The 21,865-nt window shown below is 34.6% G+C and overlaps 1 protein-coding gene and 1 long non-coding RNA gene across 4 annotated transcripts; both read left to right on the top strand.

The window, feature by feature from the left end:
* Positions 1-3,719: 3,719 nt before the first annotated feature.
* Positions 3,720-8,280, top strand: LOC104884692 (uncharacterized). Of its 3 annotated transcripts, XR_008967343.1 has the most exons (6): positions 3,802-4,196; positions 6,058-6,153; positions 6,605-6,700; positions 7,150-7,245; positions 7,705-7,800; positions 7,931-8,280. It is a non-coding gene; the product is annotated as an uncharacterized LOC104884692 (long non-coding RNA). The 3 variants fall into 3 exon arrangements; XR_007268945.2 differs by lacking the exon at positions 6,058-6,153 and having other exon boundaries at positions 3,811-4,196; XR_008967342.1 differs by lacking the exons at positions 6,058-6,153; positions 6,605-6,700; positions 7,150-7,245; positions 7,705-7,800 and having other exon boundaries at positions 3,720-4,196.
* Positions 8,281-13,297: 5,017 nt separating this feature from the next.
* On the top strand, positions 13,298-16,265 carry LOC104884693 (hypothetical protein). Its single transcript, XM_010669378.4, has 2 exons — positions 13,298-14,063; positions 15,707-16,265. Exons 1-2 carry the CDS (start codon positions 13,724-13,726, stop codon positions 15,874-15,876), a joined length of 510 nt encoding a protein of 169 aa, XP_010667680.1. The 5' UTR covers positions 13,298-13,723; the 3' UTR covers positions 15,877-16,265.
* Positions 16,266-21,865: the final 5,600 nt, after the last annotated feature.

The raw sequence follows: 21,865 nt of genomic DNA, 5'->3' as shown, positions 1-21,865 counted from the left end.
TAAAAGTTACTAAGCCTTCCTTTTTCCCTAAAATCGTCTCTTTTCACCTTTTGTCTTCTCTAAAAGTGTTCTTAGTTACTTCCCTTCACTAAACTCGAAGAGTTTCGTCATTTTCTATGGTTTTTCAACTAGGTTTGTTCGAGGGTTTTAACTCGATCTTTTTCGTCTTCCGCTGGTGAAGTTCTAATATTTCCGGCGATGCGGGAATTTCATCTTTTACACTTTCGAAGTCTTTTGTTGTGTTTTCGGGAGCTTATTCGATTTTTTCGGCTATTTTTTCCGTCGAACTTCTCTTTCTAGGTACCTCCTTCCTACCCTTTCTTAACTGCTTTTTTGTTTAGTTATTGTTTAAGACTATCTCAGACCGTTTAGATAGCCAAATAACCTTGAGTGGTGCTTTTATGTCTGCAAGCGACCCCTCTTCCCCCTCTTTGGTTGATGACGGTCGAAGTTCTTCCACTTATACCCTTAGGGAGGAAAAAACACGCCTACTAGTTGATTTACCCCTTATTGCTGATAGAGACAAAGAACTTATGTCTAAGTTCCTTACCATACCACTCTTGAGCAAGAGAACTTAACTTCCAAATATCTGTCCACGAGGGAAAGCGGTAACAAGCAGACGTTACAAGAGTTAAGACATCAAATTTTATCTCACAAGACCGTTAGGAATCCCCCACCTGATGTTGTTCCCGGACTTGATGTCCAGCCACTAAGGGAACATGCCACTAGATTGTTTAGAGGATGTTGGAGTTGTTGTATCAGAAGGTTTTACGACCGCCATGCTCGTCATGCTGGCCCTTCTCATCTTCCTGTTATTGCTTTAGCTTCCGGTAAATATTCAGTAGCTACTATGGACGATACATGAGATCTTTTCTACCGACGTCGTGATCGAGCTGTTCGTCCTTCAAATTTAGGACGCGAGCAAAATATTCATAGGCCCGCTATCGAAATTGCTTTGGGTGAAACCTCAAGAATAGCCACCAGCTCTAGACCAGAGCCGATATCAGACCAGGATGATGTTAAACATTATGGGATTTGGCTGCAGGTAGACTATAGCAATGGTCGGCAAACGGTGACAATATGCAAACATTGGAGGAAGAGTGTCATAAACCTTGACTACTATCGCGTTGCCGAAGAGCTCTATGCCTTCCCTGCTGATTATTGGTTTGTTATTCCGGACAAGGGTGCTAAGGTGACCGAATGTCCTGCCGGCCACGCACATTATTGTCTCTGCGCATCACTTGGAGGTTTGTTTGCATTTCCCTTTAGATCTAACTTTGGTCAAGATCTTGAAGGCATTTAACATCTGCTTGGCTCAATTAACTCTTCTGGCTGTCAGGAATATAATTGCATACATCTGGGGTATGCCGGTTCAAAGATTTCCATGAGACCTTAAATCTTTTTCATCTCTACTGAGAAAGGATGGTGTTCTCTCATGGCGGCCAAGGAAAAACTTACTGTGTATCCCAAGCTGTTTAGGTTGAAGTGCTGGCAGCAGCTTTTTACTAGGTGAAGGTTTCGGACCCTTTCGGCCCTTCGCCGTCACTTTACTAAACATGTCTCTTAGATGGAGGATGTACGCACCTATGCTCTGTTTAGTGTCGACCAGGAGACTTTCTACTATTTTGAATTCGAGCTTGGGACAATCATTGTTGACGGCGAGGAAGCTGAGGGAAGAGTTCCTAAGACATGGCTTCCCAATGCCAAATATATACTGCATGGGCGATGAGCCTTTGTCCGCTTTATTCCTCTATCAGACACACCCTGGTTGTCAGTTGGTTTAAACTCTAAGTCCGACGTAGGAATTTGATTACTTTTATCACTTTTCTCTCCTCTTTCTTTTTTAATGTAACTGATCATTACCGTTTTCTTTTCAAGTGCTAGCATTCATGACTTTAAAGAACATGGACTCGATCCCAACTTGGTACCAATATCTCGAACTCATGAGGACCCTGCTTTTAGTATCATATTGTCCATGTTGTCACTGGGGGCCTCGCGTTGTCGACCGCGTACCTAGTGAGGGTCGAGGTGATTATAAATGCCTCCCATCTTACTGCCTCCAATAGGTCGTGAATTGCTCCCAACTGAGGGGGCGACAATCCTACTCGTAGATGTCCTCGTGAGTCTATTGAGGCTGATGAAAGCATCAGAGAAAGGCAGGCAGTGGAGGTTGATGCTATCTTCGAGAAAAAGAATGTGGATGTTGTTAACATTCCGGACTCTCCTATCTGAGAGGAAGTACTGCTGGTTAATCGGACTTCCCCTCTCAACGCTACTATCCAGAGCATTAGGACGGCTCTCGGATCCGACTCTTTTATTCGTTATTACGAAATACTCAATGCTCCGAGTTTCCTCTTAGATCTTGTTATAGGGATCTACTTTCGTATCCATGAATGGATTGAGAAGAAACATGTGAGACTTAGTGCCACCATGAAGGCTGCTTTTTCTCGTCATCCCACCATCATTGGGAAGGTGTATCAGCCCCAATGGGACGTGAGGGAGGACAAGTCTTTATATGCCGACATCCCGAGTAATGGCGATACTCTAGGTTACCATCTTCTCAAGGATTTGCAGCTGCCTATGGATTGGTCGGCCAATAAGTTTGTTATTCCTAACGTTTGGGGATGTCATTTGGCTGTTAGTATTTAATTTGGTGGCCCGCTATATGGTCTTATTGTATACGATACACATTTCTCTTTTCATACAATAATATAGAAAGATAATTAATAATAGAAGTTTGTATTATTTTAATAGTAAAAAGTGGCTCTCGGCCCATTACATAACAAAGTAAACATAATACTTCATTAGAACACTAGCATTCCAGTATTAGTATTTTAGCTCTATGCCATCCATGGTTTTAAAAGCAAACGAGTCGGGACCAATTTTCCTGGCTATCTAATATGGCCCCTGCCAGTTAGCTGAAAGCTTTCTTTCCACACGAGCTTTTTCAACGGCGGTTGTTCTACACAACACGAAGTACCCGAGTTTTAACGGGCTTTCTAGAACCCTTTTGTTATAAGCTTTCTCGATGCCGTCCTTGTAAGCACCAGCCTTAAGTTCCACCACCAACCTTATTTCTGGCAGGAAATCCAAGCTCTCCCTTAGTGTTGGTCATTGTTTTTAGATGTGTTTGATCTGATAGAAAGGTAGGTCAACTTCTACTAGCAAAAATATTTTGATCCGAAAGCCAAGTTAAATGGAATCTCCCTAGTCGCCTCTTTCTCGATTAATTTGTTGCCTATAGTACCGTTGAAATCATGTCAAGCCAAGCTCCCTTAAACTCGTCAAGTTTCTCTTTCAGAGCCCCTAGGCTTTGTTTATCTGCGCTCTTAGCCTGCCCATTAGTCTATGGGTGACAAACAACTGAAAACGCAAATAATTTAACCCTAAATTTTGACAAGAAACTTTTGATTGGACGAAAATCAGATTAGGCTTCGTGATCGAAAACTATTTCTGTCGGTATTCCAAATCTTATCATTATGCTTTTCTATATGAATTTCCTGGCCTGGTTTGCTTTGTTCTTTGTTGTCGGCTTAGCCTCGCTCCATATTGTACATAATCGATGCCAACAATCAAGAATTTGTGTTTGCCACTAGCTTGTAAAAGAACCACTAATCAACAATCTAATGGGACTTTTAGGGGGTCTCTCTAGACATATTTGTAGTAGTACAAAATATTGCAAAAGAACCACTAATAAGAGACCCCTTGTTCTAATTAAATTGTTATTTAGCAAAAATGACCTAATTTCTCAAAAAGGTGGTTTCTTATGATATGAGTAAACAAACCTACTTTAAAAAAAATGGCCTCTTTTTCCTTCATTTTTTTTTTTTTTTTTTTTTGTAAACTTGAAAAGAAAAACAATTGTTCTCACGTTATCCATCTTTCCATTTAACTTTTTTATTCTTTCACGTCTATCCATCTCTCTCAGTTCGATAGAAGTAGATGAATCGGAGTAGAGCACTACCGGTGTACATTAAAAGTAATGGAGCAGCAACTCCAGCAATTACACCAGAAATAATTCCCACCACAACTCCAGCGATTCGGCAATGCATGCTTGAAAGGCGATGATTCATCCTCCGACGGGTTGAATTGACCCCTCTCAATTTCAACTTTTTGCTCGACAATCAGCCACCACCATTATCAGTCATTACTATTAGGTCCTCCATTCTTCAATTTCATCTGTGTTCAAAATATAGGTAACTTCTGCACGTTTTTAATTCTTCAATTTTAACTGTGTTTTTTGGGTTATATCTTGAGACTTGAATGATTCAAATTATTTCTAGTGATTTTTTATCGAATAAATTTTTCAATTTTAGATTTTTATCGCCTTCGCTTCATTGGTACACGGTTAATTGTCTTATGATTTTTCTTCATTGGAAAAATTTATATTTTGTTCTGTCTTTGAGATTTAGGGTTTTTAATTAAATATGCAAAATAATTTGTTAATGGAGACCCGATTGATGGTGCATCAATTGTGATTGGCTAAGGTTATAAATTCTTCTGACTACTTGCTACCACTCTTACCATTCCAAGTTTGAAGCTATTGAAAATTTGTAGATAACTATGCATTTACGGACATTCTTATAATCGTTGACGCATTCTAAGAAATTTTTAATTGAACCTAGAGTAGTATAATTTTAGATTTCTCCATTGCACTTGGTGTATTATAATGTTGAGTACTTGAGTTCATCTGTTTGCGTAGCAGAGCTAATCAATTCCCCTTTAGCAGGAAGATTTGTAAGCTGGTAATTTGTCCTAATACCACATTAAGCCATGATATTCATGTTATTATTTTGGCCTTATTTATGCTTTTAGTTGAGCAATCGTGGTAAAGGTTACAATATTTGGTTCGTGCTTTCTGCTATTTGTGTGGACGTGTACCATTCTAGCTGCCTCCAATGGTATGAAATTCCGAAATATGTTGTTGGAATGTTTTCATTTTTATCTAGTTTTTTTTTTTTTTTTTGAAAGTATCCTATATAAGGTAGAAATTTAGGTTTGTAAGGAATTGAGTGTTGAAGCTTGTGCTAACACATAACAACTTGAAACTCGAAATGGTAATAGTAGTAGCAATTTGAACATGCGTCTAATTCTCCCCTTGCCAACAACGAAGATTGAGAACCAAACATCAATTAGTCCATTAATGCTTGTTGTAGTATACTTGTTAGGTTGAGTTACTTCAATGGAGTGTGTGTTCAACTGTTGATCTTTGTTATAACTTCATGAATTATTATTAAAAGTAGTTGTCTAGTGAAGTAGCATTGTCATTTAGACAAAACAAACGTGAAAACATAATTGAGTTATTAAACCTAAAATGCATTATTTTGAAGAAAAGACACCTTTAGTAGTCATTATAATCTGCAGATCTTCTTGTTAAGGTAGGGGTATATTAGAAAGATTATACTTCTAACAATTTAGTACTATTGTTCAGATCATGCTTAAAGTAAATAATTAAACCTAAGACTTCTCTTTTCAAAATTGAATGGCCATGTTAATTAAGGAATCTGGGTATGCTTACTAAGCAAAAACAGAGAAAAAGATTATATTAACAGACTAAGAAAGACAGAGTATATGGTCTGTATCACCAGTATGTGTCTCGAGTCAGATTTTGGCTACTATGGCTACAATATTTTTGTTTATATTGTTGGACCTTTTTAGTTTTCTATGAGTTCTTAGTTCTTTGTGTTTGTGAAAGAAGAAATCATCATGCTATTGTTTTTGCTCTGACGTTCATGTTGCATCACCTAAACTACCTTATACTGATGTTCTTGCTCTAACAACTGCAATTTTGAGATTTGTACAACTCTCTAGTCTCTAGTTATTCTATCTTAATTATGTAAAGTGGAGGCATTGTTACACCTCTTGTTCAACATAAAATGAAAAAATGTGATGAGATTTTATAATTCATTGACTTGAGCACGTAACGCTTCATCCCATCTTTATCTTATGTAGTTATGAAGCCTGTCAAAGTTTTATCATTCACTAAGAGCATTAGGCTTATGTTTCTAGTTTACTCGGTTTATTTTGTGAATCTTAGATGCTTTCTCACTGATTCAGGTCTAGCATCACTGATAATTGTATTTAAATAATACCTAACACGCTCTATTGAAGTCTAGCAAGATCATTGCTCTCTTTTCCGTTATATTACTTCAAGTAATTTTCTATTCTCTATTCCCAGCATGTTTATATTGTTGGACTTTTTTAGTTTTCTATGAGTTCTTAGTTCTTTGTGTTTGTGAAAGAAGAAATCATCATGCTATTGTTTTTGCTCTGACGTTCATGTTGCATCACCTAAACTACCTTATACTGATGTTCTTGCTCTAACAACTGCAATTTTGAGGTTTGTACAACTCTCTAGTCTCTAGTTATTCTATCTTAATTATGCAAATAGGAGGCATTGTTACACCTCTTGTTCAAGATAAAATGAAAAAATGTGATGAGATTTTATAATTCATTGACTTGAGCACGTAACGCTTCATCCCATCTTTATCTTATGAAGTTATGAAGCCTGTCAAAGTTTTATCATTCACTAAGAGCATTAGGCTTATGTTTCTAGTTTACTCGGTTTATTTTGTGAATCTTAGATGCTTTCTCACTAATTCAGGTCTAGCATCACTGATAGTGGTATTTAAATATTACCTAACACGCTCTCTTGAAGTCTATCAAGATCATTGCTCTCTTTTCCGTTATATTACTTCAAGTAATTTTCTATTCTCTATTCCCAGCATGTTTATATTGTTGGACTTTTTTAGTTTTCTATGAGTTCTTAGTTCTTTGTGTTTGTGAAAGAAGAAATCATCATGCTATTGTTTTTGCTCTGACGTTCATGTTGCATCACCTATACTACCTTATACTGATGTTCTTGCTCTAACAACTGCAATTTTGAGATTTGTACAACTCTCTAGTCTCTAGTTATTCTATCTTAATTATGCAAAGTGGAGGCATTGTTACACCTCTTGTTCAACATAAAATGAAAAAATGTGATGAGATTTTATAATTCATTGACTTGAGCACGTAACGCTTTCCCATCTTTATCTTATGTAGTTATGAAGCCTGTCAAAGTTTTATCATTCACTAAGAGCATTAGGCTTATGTTTCTAGTTTACTCGGTTTATTTTGTGAATCTTAGATGCTTTCTCACTGATTCAGGTCTAGCATCACTGATAATTGTATTTAAATAATACCTAACACGCTCTATTGAAGTCTATCAAGATCATTGCTCTCTTTTCCGTTATATTACTTCAAGTAATTTTCTACTCTCTATTCCCAGCATGTTTATATTGTTGGACCTTTTTAGTTTTCTATGAGTTCTTAGTTCTTTGTGTTTGTGAAAGAAGAAATCATCATGCTATTATTTTTGCTCTGACGTTCATGTTGCATCACCTAAACTACCTTATACTGATGTTCTTGCTCTAACAACTGCAATTTTGAGGTTTGTACAACTCTCTAGTCTCTAGTTATTCTATCTTAATTATGCAAATAGGAGGCATTGTTACACCTCTTGTTCAACATAAAATGAAAAAATGTGATGAGATTTTATAATTCATTGACTTGAGCACGTAACGCTTCATGCCTTCATCCCATCTTTATCTTATGAAGTTATGAAGCCTGTCAAAGTTTTATCATTCACTAAGAGCATTAGGCTTATGTTTCTAGTTTACTCGGTTTATTTTGTGAATCTTAGATGCTTTCTCACTAATTCAGGTCTAGCATCACTGATAGTGGTATTTAAATATTACCTAACACGCTCTCTTGAAGTCTATCAAGATCATTGCTCTCTTTTCCGTTATATTACTTCAAGTAATTTTCTATTCTCTATCCCTGCATGTTTTTCAGTATGTGACTATAAACACTTTTGCTATTTTAGTTGCATCCTATTAAATTAAAATTTCTTGAGATTAAAAGCATCCTATATTTCTTTTATGATCAGGTGGTATTGAATTTGTCGCAACACATTTGCCTAGTCCTGAGCTAATGGATTGTGGTATGTATCTCCAGATGTGATCCTGGCATGGAAGATGATGTTTGTAAGGGTGAAAGCAAAGAACCAGAGAAAAGCAGCAAGTTGCAGAATATACACCAAAAGCTTATAGTCAAGCATAATGGGTTGAAGAAAATTTTGTCCATGTAGTTTTTTCGAAAATTCCTTAATTTACTTGTTATACTATATGTATTGGTTGAATCTTTGAGCACTCTTGAACAAGGATATTATTATGTAAATGGGTTTTTTAGGGAATGAATATATAATACAATATGGTACTCTGAACTAGTACATTTTTAGTGGATTGATTGATATAACTTTTTTTAATTAAAAAAACTTGAATTTAGGTAAATTTTGGGGGAAAAAAGGGCCGACATAAATAGTTATAGTTACTCTTAGCAAAGAGACCACCTTTTAAATATAAGTGGCATTTATTAATGGAACTGAAGAGACCATTTATTTTCCTAAGTGATTTCTTGGTAGAATAAAAAATACCCCTTGAATTCAAATAAGTGGTTGATAATCCTTCTTTCTTTGTTCCTACAACTAGCAATTAATTGACCACTTATCTCAAATAGTGGTCTCATTATTTTATGGAAAATATCAGCTGTAAAAAGTGGTTTCTTATACAAAGAGACCAGTGAGCTAGAGATCACTCCAGAGATGGTCTCTAAAGGGACTTTTAGGGGTCTCTTTAGACATATATGTAGTAGTGTGGCCAGTGAACATGTCAATTTGTAAGCCACCAGATTACTGAACCATCCTCCTTGCTAGATGATATTATTCACGGTTACAATCTTCTGGGTACTTTTTTTTCTTTTAGAATTTCCACCATGACAGATCTTTCTATATTTAGGGAATTAGAGCTTGCCAGCTTGGATAATGCATCTGCTTTAGTGTTGTCGGCCCTTGGAATGGCATGAACCTCAAAATGATCTAGCTTAGCTATCATTTCTTTGGCCTTTTCCACATAATTCTGCATGTTCCCTTGGAATGGCATGAACAGTTCGCCTACCAGACCTTAAAATTCTCCTTTCAGTATCCCGTTGATGAGTTGTGAGTCCATTTTCGGTGATACACTCTTTGTACATATGGCTATGCACATTCTCAAACCAGCAATTGCAGCTCAATATTCTGCCTCATTATCATATGCCGGAAAAGTTAATTTGATTGCGTAGTCGAATGTATTCCCTTTTGGATTGGTTATTACATGTCATTCCCTGATCCACTCTTCTTTTGCATACGATGTCTGCAGAATACCGTACTCAGATAATTCCACAACAAATTTTAAGAGACGACCGAAATTATCCAACTTCTGCGTAGCTTTTCCTAGCGGTTGTGTTTATCAAGACCTGATTTGGATGACAATCAAAATATGGCCTAAGCTTCCTCGCGGCTATGACGACATTTAATGCCCTTTTTTCAACCAGCTGGTACCTACTCTCTCGAACATTCAGAAATATGGATGATGAAATAAATTGGTTGATGCCTCTTCTTTTTGTCCACCAACAATACAACCGCAACTGTTTTTGGAGAGGCCGAGATGTACAACTACAAGGTATCTCCCGTTTCGAGACGTGAAATGGTACGAATAATTTTCAAGTGCTCTTTGACAATGATGAAATCTTTGCTTTCCTCATTCCCCCATTCAAACTTCGTGTTACCCCTAAACAGTGAGAAAAAAGGTAGAGCTTTGTCGGCTGACTTGGAGATGAATAGAGTTAAAATCGTCATTTCACTCTTTGAATGTCTTTAACGTTCTTCGGCTCTCGCAAATCAATAATTGCTCCTTCCATTTGCTATTGACTACTCGCGACCTATCAAGTTCTTTGCCTCTTATAAAGTCATTAGATTTTTCAAGCACAAGTCCCAATGATGTGAAAGTCTTATGACCCAAATAGCTTCTAAACGCGGACCCCTCTTTCAGTCATGTCATCAAGGCTAAAACCACCAAATCTTGCTGCAGACGGGGAATAGTGACTGATTTGACATCAAAGTGACCAATGAAGTCACAAAGAGATTATGTTTCTCCCTACTTGATGGACAATAATTCCCTAGTAATGCGCTCGTGGCGCCTATTGCTCACAAAAGAGTGCTAAACATGGATGATAGTTGAGAGAAAAGAGAAATGCTACTAGACTTAGTACTCTTGAACCATGTTTGAGCGATCCCGGTCAGAGTGGATTGGAACACCTTACACCAGATGGCGTTCACTTGAATATATAAGTACATGTGGGCGATGTGTCCCTCATAGGCTTCGACATGATCATCCAGAACTGAACTGCCATGCATCAAATTTATAATATGACATTTTGATTCTTTGCATGGGATGATTCAAAATTTCTGGCATAAAGGGAGAGAGCTTGGGCTTTATCAGCAGGTGTGTGTCAGTCGAGTAGTTACTAGCACCATTGTTATTGTACTCATGGTGGGAGTGACCTTGATCCTCATCCTTAGAGTTGTCAATCTCTTTAGATTCCAGAATTGTCTCTTCGTATATTGACTAATTTAGCTGCCTTTCCAAGTGTCGTCCCTCTCGAATGAAGGTACGCATCTTTCTTATCGGTGTACCATCTGCGTTTCTACCGGTTAAGACGAGTGATCACTTTCGGTGTTTACCGACATTAGCATTCGGAGTAGGGATGTTACCATTAGGTTATCGAGAGCCCGCTAGAATTTGTATGAATGATGCAACTATTTTTAATTGTTCAGGAGAGAACTGGCTTAATTGAGCTAGGTTAAGTGGAATATTACCATTGTTCACCTGAGAAATGTTGTTATCAGGAGTTCGGTGTTGTTCTCGGGCACCCTTAAGTTGAATTCAGGTGCCCCCATTACTCTGGTAATACTAGTGGGAAAAAGCGCATCTGATCCGGTCAAAATCGGGCTTACCTATTCGGTTTTGGTCCGAATCGGGTAGGCTCGCAGCAGTTTGTAAATATTAATTGATTTGGTCCTAAACTGAATTAGTTAATCATTTACTGATATGGTTTTGAAGAAAAATCAGATCAGTAAATGGGTTACTGATTCGGTTTTTTGGTGAAACCGCATCAGTAATGGGTTAACGGATCCAATTTTCAACCAAAACCAGATAAGTTTGGCATGGATATGTAAATTTTAAAAAAAGCCTCAATTTTGCAATAACCATCCACCACTAAATAATGAAGATATCAGCAAAAGAAAATGCAGTAAATCAACCAACAAAACATACAAATACGAAACCAAGATTACAACCAACGAAACATACAAATACGAAACCAAGATTAAAGCCAACAATAACTAAATTACAGCCAACGGAACCAAGAGTACATCCAATGAAACTAAATTTACAGCCAACGCAACCAAATTTATTCATCATTATCTAAACAGACGAAATAAAAATTACAAATACGAAATATAAAGACAAATTAAGTGTAAAAAAACTAAATTAAAACGAATCGCAAATTACACAAAAAATACATATTTACAAAATAAACTAAAAATGAAAACTAGATCTGAAACTAACTATAAAAAAATTTACAGACCCTAAATTGGAAAAATTAGTTACGGCATCTTCATCTTCATCTTCTTTGCGATTTCATTCTTCACTTGATCTTTTCACAATCTCTTCGCGACTGCATTCGGTTGATCTTTAATCTCTTCAGATTTTAATCATCGATTCGTCTTTGATGGTGGTTGAAGAATGAAGGATGAAGTTTTTGAGGACCAATGAAGGATACATGCTAACATCGAAGAGATAAGGCGAGAGAGATAGATGAAGGATGAATGATGCAAGTTTTTAGGATAGATGAAGAATGAAGGATGAAGTTTTTAAGGACTGATGAAGGATGAATCAATGAAGAAAAGGGAGAGAAACAATGTGCGAGAGGGATTAGGGTTAGAGAGGATGATTGAGATGAGTTAGAGAGGGAGAGAAATTACGTGTGAGAGAGAATGAGATTAGGGTTATGAGGGATGAGAGAGAAATAGTTGGGCCGCATGAGAGAAAAAGGGTAGAGTCAGTTGGGCCTCACGTTTGGTATTGAATTGGGCCAAGTCGATGCACGTTTTGAGCTGGGCCTCGCGTTTTGTAATGAGTTGGGCCTCGCGTTTTGTAATGAATCTCATTTTTACCCCACTTTGTGAATGCTAATTAACTAATTTGGTCATGTGAACCGGATCAATTAACAAAAAACCAGATCAGTTTTATGTTAACTGGTACAGTTCACTAAAGGACCAGCTAATCAGGTGAGTTTTCCCTCTGAAGAAATTGCGGATTTACGGATCCGGCTTTGTAAATAAAAATTGGATCGGTTACTAAGTGACATATAAGGTTTTTTCCACAAGTGTCATAGTGGGTTGGGAAGACCCTTGATTGGTTTTAGGAAACCTTAGCGGACCACGACTTGTGTCGTTTGTCTTGTCAATGACTGATTCACAAAGATAGGAGGCCCCTCCTTTTAGCGCCAAGTTGTTCGGTAATAGAATGATGGCGGACCGCTAAAATGTCTGTTAGTAATCGTGGGGGTATCCTTGAGTGAAAGGCTGCAAGGAAATAAACGTAAACTACCCTCGGAGGGGGGATGCGAGTTAACCCCTCCTACGCTCAAGTCATTATGTGTCCGCTAAGAATTTAGAGAGATAAAGTAGAAAGATAGACAGATTAGAGAGAGAAAATAGTGTTTAGAATGTACCTCCAAAATAGTACCATTAGACTCTTTATATGAGTACTATTCCTTTGACAAGGTGTAAAATCCGTTGACACGCGTACTATTGAGATGAGTCTCACTGGAGGAAAGATTCCCTTATATGTCGTATTAGGTGGCCGTGAGCACCGTCTCAGATCTTCACAAGAATTGGCTTTACTAATCATAGTGACATCTCATCCTATAGAATTTGTGGCGGACTATATGACGCTTGTCCACTAGCAGACTTGGGTTCTACCCATACTATACTTGTTCTTATGAGACAAATATAAACATCATAATTTTGACACTTTGAGTTATACTGTTGACGGAGTAAGATTTTAGATGCTATGTAATGTAATGTTTATTTCAAACATCTTGAATTGTTGCATAAATTTTAAAGTAAATGTCACGGTCAATACTATATTTAAATGTTGAAACTTGAAATAACACAACATGATCAATAACTAATCACAACTACTCGGTACCACCTTAATTGAGTTGTTAATTTCTACAGTAGTTTGTAATATTAACAAGTGTTTCACTTATAATTTTCTATTGATAATGTCGTAACGGGTCTATATTGTATTAGGTAACAGACGGACCGACCTTGATAACTAAATGAATTATTAGCGTCACAATGTCCACACCAAGCTATATCACCATTAGAAAATCACAAGAACAAAGTATATATATTGTTAATATACCTGCCCTCTTCATCAAAGACGACTTTATATAATTCATTGATATCCCTCATCATTTTCTTCTTCAACTAATTACTTCCCATTAATCTCTTACCTCAGATACACATTTTGCAGAAGACCAGAAAAAGAAAAAAAAATCTCAAATACAGCAGCTTACTTCGCTTGAATGGTACACAGAGTCAGCAACTTGACTTCTTTCATGCCTTCTCTCCCATTTACTGCACTCCCTACGCAACTCGTGCAGGCCGTCAGATCATCTTTCCTTATATTTTCTTCCTCTTCTTTCAGTTCATTTAAACAAGCTTGGTACTATCGCTGCCTCGGCCTCGACCCCTAAACTTGATCAGTTGATCCTATATATATATATAGAAAAAATGAGGAGAAACTTGTCCGAGAATACGATGAGTTCGTACTCAGGCGAGAAGCCGAAGTACTGCAGTAGTAGTACTAACAAGAAGGGACACTCATGGTTTGAGTGTAGTAAGGGAAGTTTTGGCAAAGGCAGTTTTAACAACAGCAACAACAAACGTTTGCTTGTTGTAATCAATGTTTTAGGAAGTGCTGGGCCTTTGAAATTTGTTGTTAATGAGGAGGATTTTGTAGGCGGAGTTATTGATACTTCGTTGAAGTTGTATGCTAAGGAACGTCGTCTTCCTGTTTTGGGTTCTGATTCTACCAACTTTCTCCTTTATTGTGCCAATGCTGCTTCTGATGGTAAATACATTACATCAACAATTCAGTAATCTTAATCCTCGCAGTTTTCATACTTTTTCATTTCCATATGTTCCATGAAGTCTTCTTAATTTTTATTTTCATCTGTTTCATTCAGTTTTCATACTTTTACATTATTGTGCTTCAGTTTTGGTAAACTATATTTTCATCAATCCTTTTTTACAGCGTATATAACATGCGATCAATCATGTACAAGGTTTTAACCAATTTCGTATTTAATACCAAAAAAGGTTAAAACACGACTTACCTCCATTGCCCCACACTATGTCACATCATTTCTTTTTGTTTCGTTTGGTGCAATAACAAAAACTTTTGATTATTTTTTAATAATACAAACTTTACATCAAAATTCCTTCATTGGGCCAGGTTGACTTGTAAACTGTAAAACAGGTCAAAAAAATTACAAAATGATTTTTCTTCTTTCACCCTCCTCCCCCAAACCCCATACATCCACCTGAACCACCTCAGCTTTTTACCTCCTACAACAAGTTAACAACCGGTATTGTCCTACTGGAGCAATTTTGATCAAAAGTTTGTATTATTAAAGAATAATCAAAAGTTTGTATTATTGCGAGAGTACGAGCAAAAGTTCGTATTATTCTTATTAGAAATCCTATTTATTATTCTTAGAAATTGTGTCACATCTTATTGTAAAACATTATTCTTCCTCTATCCTTGAAAAAAAAATCATGATTGAGTTAATGAACCTTCTAACGGTTAACTAATTGAGTATTTATGAAAAAAAATAACAAATATATATTTGTAAATAACAAAAGAGTCCGTAAAATTATCCTTTGGGCCGGAAATATATATTCTTACCAAAAATTTATAGCATATAATGAATAAGTTTGAAAGAAGAACTATTATTTTGGCCCCAGGCTTTGCTCGAGGGGTATTTTTTCTAAACTTGATACACAATTTTTTTTTTTCATTCGCCTTAAAATATAAAAAGAAAATCTAACATTTAAAAGGTATAAATATAATAATGTTGACAATTTAAGCATGATTAAAAGTTGGTTGAGATAGTAATTGGCTATATATAATACCAAAATGTCATGCAGTATAATCTTGTTCTAAGCCAATGTACTTTGGTTAGTTGGCATATATACGCAATGGACAATTTTAATAGGGTAAGAGAAGTGTCACGTGGCACGCTATATGTTGTGTGAGACGCCTTTAATATATTAGTATAGATATTCATTTTATCAACTACTACAATAACAGCCCATGAGGTTTGTACACTTAGCTATATTCAAAAGACACTAACTTTTGTGAAGAGCTACATTCTTGTTAAAAAGAAATAAAATAATGAGCTTTTTCCTATGCACAACTCTTTGCAATTAAATTAACTACATAGAGCAAGATCATAACGTTATATAGGGGTAGAGGAAGTTCTTTTTATTAACTAATGTGACACCTTTAAAATAATATTTTGTAATGAGATATATTCCATTATATATAATTCCCACTCCAGTGAGTAGTTTACCAACCGTATAGATAATTTTTTTTTTCGTTAGATAGTGTGACATTAACTAGGTTATTTACATGCATGTCTTTCTCTATCTTAATTTTTTTATTATAATTATCTTATGTTGGATACACTAAAATACCTGTAACTTATACAGCCTTAAGCCCATGGGACGAGATTGGATCATGTGGAGGGAGGAGCTTTGTTCTCTGCAAAAAACCTGAGCAGCCAACCAATATGACCGAGGCGAGATCCCAGATGATTTCGCAAAAACGAGGTGGGAGCTGGAGAGCTTGGCTCAACAAATCCTTGAGCTTAAAAATATAAACATATAGAGTGATATTATTAAAAGCTTCAACCTTTGATTATCATAGAAATATGTGAACTCCCTCAATCCAAATTTTTTATATGAAAAATATATAATTATACTTTTTAAGTATAATTTAAACGATCATATCGTGTACGTCGTTTAAATAAACGAAGGAAGTATAATATTTATTGTCGGTATATTAAATAGTGGTCAAACTTCAAAGAATGTACTAAAATAAATCTCTATACCGAAATAGAAAAAAGAAAGATGATAAGGAGGAAGTACTATTTAGTATTTACTAAGTGGCATGTGTAAGCTCAAAAATAATTCTTCCTCGGTAACATCATAATAAATGTAATAAATGGGTATTATGTGTGAGATATAAAATATTTATTTGTTGCTTTTATTTTGTTACTGACAAATTTGGTGTAAAGCTTTAATCGTGTGGCTTGATTATTGTCCATCAATAGGTAGAATATTTATACAAAACCTAAGGTAACATAAGATATGATACAATCTTGCTAAAAATATATAGGACCATAACCATAATTATTCACTAAATAATATTTTAACATAAATGGCATAAATATAATATTCTCTTAATAATCCCAATACATATATTTTTCGATACTGATTATATCTCGTATAGTCGTATCTCTAACACCCTCACGTATAATAACATCAGTTACACGAACGTTGCGACTGGAATAAATTCTTCGCTTTGTTGAAGTCGGGATGTATGCACAAATTTGGTGATGTCGCCTTCATTTTTTTTTAACGAATGAGAATGTTCATCTTTTTCGAACCCATCAATCATCAATCAAACAAGAAAGTCAGTTTTTTGAGCCTGTAAATACTCCCTCCGTTTCCTAAAGATCTTCCCTCTTTCCGTTTAAGGGTGTTTCAAAAAGATCTTCCTTCTTTTGCTTTATTCCTTATTTGGCAAAACAAATTTCCCTATTTACCCTCTCATGTCACTATCATATGGTCCACCATTACATTATTAATTCAATTTTACTCCATTTCTCTCTCCTACTTTAACCCCTTTTTATTTGTTTATTTATCTTAACCCCTTTCTCTCTCCTACTTTACTCACACCATGCCCTACACAACTTGATTTTCCTTGGTATCTGTAGGAACAGTAAGTGGGAAGATCTTTAGGAAACGGATAGAGTATAACATTATAATGAATATGTCTCTTCTTCTTCCATTCTATATTAATACCACTCTACTAATAAGTATTTTACCAACCGGATAGACAAATTTTTTTTTTTGATATGAAGTAGTGTTACACTAGCTATGTTATTTACATGTCGTTCCCTAGCTTAATTTTCATTCTAATTATCACATGTTGGAAACACTAAAATAGTTGTAACTTATTTACAGCCTTAAGCCCATGGGACGAGATTGGATCATGTGGAGGGAGGAGCTTTGTTCTCTACAAAAAAACCTCAGCAGCCAACAAATATGACCCAGGCGAGATCCCAGATGATTTCGCAAAAACAAGGTGGGAGCTGGAGAGCTTGGCCAATAAATCCTTGACCTTAAAAATATAAACATATCTCAATCAGCGCGTATGGCCACACGCGAAATTACAGTCTTACCGTTATGGTCGCACGCGCGATACGCTCAGCTCAGTTTCAAATTGTCATATCTCACTTGTTTCTCATTGGAATCGAGCTTTTACCAAGCGTTGGAAAGCTATCGAGCCAAATTTTCATCTCCAACTTGAATCTTCCCGAAATATTAATTGTTTTGTGAGATATGACATTTCGAAGTTGACCCTTATGCACAAACACTTATAAACAAATGGACTTACTCTTGTTAACAGGTGGAGTTACTCTTATGACCAAATGAAGTTACTTGTATGAGTATGTGGTTACTTTTAACAATAAAAGGGTGTCACTCCTACAAAGAAATGTGCTTACTCTTATAAGCAAATGCGGTTACTTTTGTGAACATTTGGGGTTACTCGTATGATTTTATTGAAGTTACTTGTATAAATAAATGAGATTACTAGTATGAAATAATTGAGATACTCATAAGATTAAATGAGATTTCTCATAGATTAATGACATTACTAGTATGAAATAATTGGATTACTCATATAATAAGATAGGGTTACTTTTGAGAACAATTGAGGATACTTGATCAAATAGGGTCATTGTATGATTAAATAATTAAGATTAATATTGTGAACTAATGATGTTACTCGTATGAAAAAACGAGGTTACTTTTGTGAACAAATGAGGTTACTCATTTGAATAAATGAGGTTACTAATTAGTTTACTTTTATGAATGAATGAGGTTACTCGTTTAAAAAAATGTGGTTACTTTTGTCAACCTTTGGGTTACTCGTATGATTAAAAGAGGATAATATTGTGAACTAATTAGGTTACTCGTATGAAAAAATGAGGTTATATTTGTGAATAATTAAGGTTACTAGTATGATTAAACAGGATCGTCTTATTTAGTGAGGTTACTTAAAGAAAAAATTGGGTTAGTTTAGTGAACAATTGAGGTTACTTGTCTTACTAAATAGGGTCTTCATATGATTAAATAAGGTTACTCATGTGAATGAATGAAGCTACCCGTATGAATAGATGGAATACTTATGTGAACAAGATGAAGTTACTCATGTGAACATGATGGAGTTACTTATATGATTAAATGGGGATACTAGTATGAATGAATGGAGTTACTCATATTAACAAATGGAGTTACTTGTGCGAACGATTGGGGTTAGTGTCTTAGGGCATGTTCTCTTCGACATGAAACAGCTGAACTGAACTGAGCTGAACTGAACTGAAACTGAACTGAACTGAACTGAACTAAACTGAACTGAACTGAACTGAACTGAACTGAACTGAATTGAATTGAATTGAATTGAATTGAATTGAATTGAATTGAGTTGAATTAAATTAAATTTAATTAAATTGAATGTAATAAATATATAAATAATATTTCAACAATAATAATATGAATATTAAATAATAATTATAATGATAAGTAATAATAATGAATAATAATAATAATAACAATAGTATTTTGGATATTTTTAAATGATAGTTATAAATAAATAATATTAATAATCATAAATTAATAATAATAATGATTAATGATAATAATGATAATTAATATAATTATTTTATATTATTTGTATTCATATATTAATACTTGATGATGATATATAATAACAATAATATCTAAGAAGTAAATTAATATTACTATTTTAATAATTAGATTTAATAATATAATAATATTTAGCAATAAAAATAATTGGGTTGGACCGCGAAAATTACATCATAAACCGTTTTAACGCGATTTGATTGGTTTAAGGGTTAAAAACCGTGGGTTTATTTGTGCTTTGACCTAAACCATGTTCCTCCGAATAATAATAATAATAATAATGAGTAAAGATATAATAAATAAAATAATATATAGAAACAACAACAACAACAACAACAACAACAACAATAATAATAATAATAATACTTAATAGTAATCATATAAAAATGAATAATAATAATAATAATAAGAGTAATTAGTAAAATACTCCCTCCGTTTCCTAAAGATCTTCCCACTTACTGTTCCCACAGATTCCAAGGAAAATCAAGTTGTGTGGGGCATGGTGTTAGTAAAGTACTCCCTCCGTTTCCTAAAGATCTTCCCACTTACTGTTCCTACTGATACCAAGGAAAATCAAGTTGTGTGGGGCATGATGTGAGTAAAGTAGGAGAGAGAAAGGAGTTAAGATAAATAAACAAATAAAAATGGGTTAAACTAGGAGAGAGAAATGGAGTAAAATTGAATTAATAATGTAATGGTGGACCATATGATAGTGACATGAGAGGGTAAATAGGGAAATTTGTTTTGCCAAATAAGGAATAAAGCAAAAGAGGGAAGATCTTTTGGAAACACCCTTAAACGGAAAGAGGGAAGATCTTTAGGAAACGGAGGGAGTAGGAGAGAGAAAGGGGTTAAGATAAATAAACAAATAAAAAAGGGTTAAAGTATGAGAGAGAAAGGGAGTAAAATTGAATTAATAATGTAATGGTGGAGCATATGATAGTGACATGAGAGGGTAAATAGGGAAATTTGTTTTGCCAAATAAGGAATAAAGCAAAAGTGGGAAGATCTTTTGGAAACACCCTTAAACGGAAAGAGGGAAGATCTTTAGGAAACGGAGGGAGTAAATTATACTCCTACCAACAAAATAATAATATTTAACAAAATGGTGATAAAAGAATAGAGCTAGATTGACTGAACTGAACTGAACTGAACTGATTGGAGCTGAACTGAACTGAACTGAAAATAAGGTGGGGAGAACAGACCCTTAGTGATATGAATGAAAAAGGTTATTATATGAATATATGAATATATATAAGCTAATTATAATGCTTAAGAATTATTATATCTAAGTTCATTTACAAAAAATTAATATTAAAAATCACTCACAACCTTTATTAGTTTTTTGCATTAGCGAATTATTATATCTAGATTTATCTAACTATTAACCTTTCGCATTGTAAGAGTAATCATAATTATCATACAGATGGAGTATATTATAACAAGTTTTGAAATTAGCGCACGCATCACGTGCATATGAGACTAGTAGTGATACTATTAAAAGCTTCAACCTTTGATTATCATACAAATATGTGATTTTTATTTTAGGAGGAATTACTATTGAATACTTCCTTCGTCTCGTATCATAATGTCTGATTTTATTTTTGCATGGGGATTAAGGTTAATAATAAAATATAAGAGGAAGGTAAAAATTAGTTGTATATTGAAAATAAATTTTATGGGAAATAAGTGGTGAAAGAGTATAAAATACATGACTAATTCAACCATTGGGTTGAACAAACAAAGCAAAAAATTTATTTCCAATAAGCAAGTAAATAATGATGTCACAATTTTTCTAGGAAAATCATGGAAAGATGTAAAGGAAACAAGAATTACATTTTGTGACACTTTAAAAAAGAAATAAGCACTGTAATATAGAACAGAGGAAGTATTTACTAAGTGGCATGTGTAAGTTGCAAAATGATACTTCTCCGTAATATAAATAAATGCAACAAATATATATTATTTATAAAATATAAAATATTTATTTGTGACGTATATTTTATTACGGAGAAAGTATGATCTTTGTATGAAGGCAATAGCGTGTAAAAATAGCATGGTTGACAACCAGAAAAAATGAGCTTATTATATGTATCCTCCCGGTGTCCTTTGTCCTAATATATACTTCCTCCGTTTCAAAATAAGTGCAACATTTGCATAGTGTTTACTATTCACAGTTTAAACTTTAATTAGCTTTGGTGATTTACATTTTAGGAAAAACATAGTCATGTGGGATCTTGTTAGATTCGTCTGAATGTGAATTTTTTTAATATCAACTTTTTATAATTTTTACTTATTGATAATTGAAGATATTAACGGTTAAAATAATGTATTGGCAAACGTGAAAATAAGAAGTGTTGCACTTATTTAGAAACAGAGGAAGTATATCATTGCATTATCGTTGTACAACTTGTATGAGAATGATGTATTGATGTGTATATATAATAATATAATATGTATATTATTATTCTATATTTCTATGCACGGCAAAGTATGACACTAAGTGCCTGTTCTCTTCGGCATAAAACAGTTGAACTGAACTGAATTGAACTGAATTGAACTGAACTGAACTGAATTGAACTGAACTGATCTGATCTGATCTGAACTGAACTGAATTGAATTGAACTGAACTGAAATGAATAGTGATATGTGAGAGTAAAAGTATTGCCAAGAGTTGAACTGAACTGAACTGAACTGAATTGAATTGAACTGAACTGAACTGAACTGAACTGAAAATAAGCTGGGGAGAACAGGCCCTAAATTGATTATTTTATTACAGTATATGTAGATGTTATTGAGCATGCAATGTTAAACATTATATATAATTTTTTTTAGAAAATTGCGTGTGGTACCTAAATACATATCATGTCATAATTA

Source organism: Beta vulgaris, chromosome 8 (genome assembly GCF_026745355.1).
Source record: "Beta vulgaris subsp. vulgaris cultivar EL10 chromosome 8, EL10.2, whole genome shotgun sequence".
NCBI lineage: Eukaryota > Viridiplantae > Streptophyta > Magnoliopsida > Caryophyllales > Amaranthaceae > Beta > Beta vulgaris.
Note: the sequence above shows the minus strand (reverse complement) of the source record. Positions and strands in the feature narration are given on the sequence as shown.

Bases quoted from the DNA above. Each gene is read 5' to 3' on its own strand.
- LOC104884693 (XM_010669378.4), top strand. From the start codon at position 13,724: ATGAGGAGAAACTTGTCCGAGAATACGATGAGTTCGTACTCAGGCGAG. The intron at 14,064-15,706 runs GTAAATACATTA...TAACTTATACAG, and splicing joins TGCCAATGCTGCTTCTGATG to CCTTAAGCCCATGGGACGAG.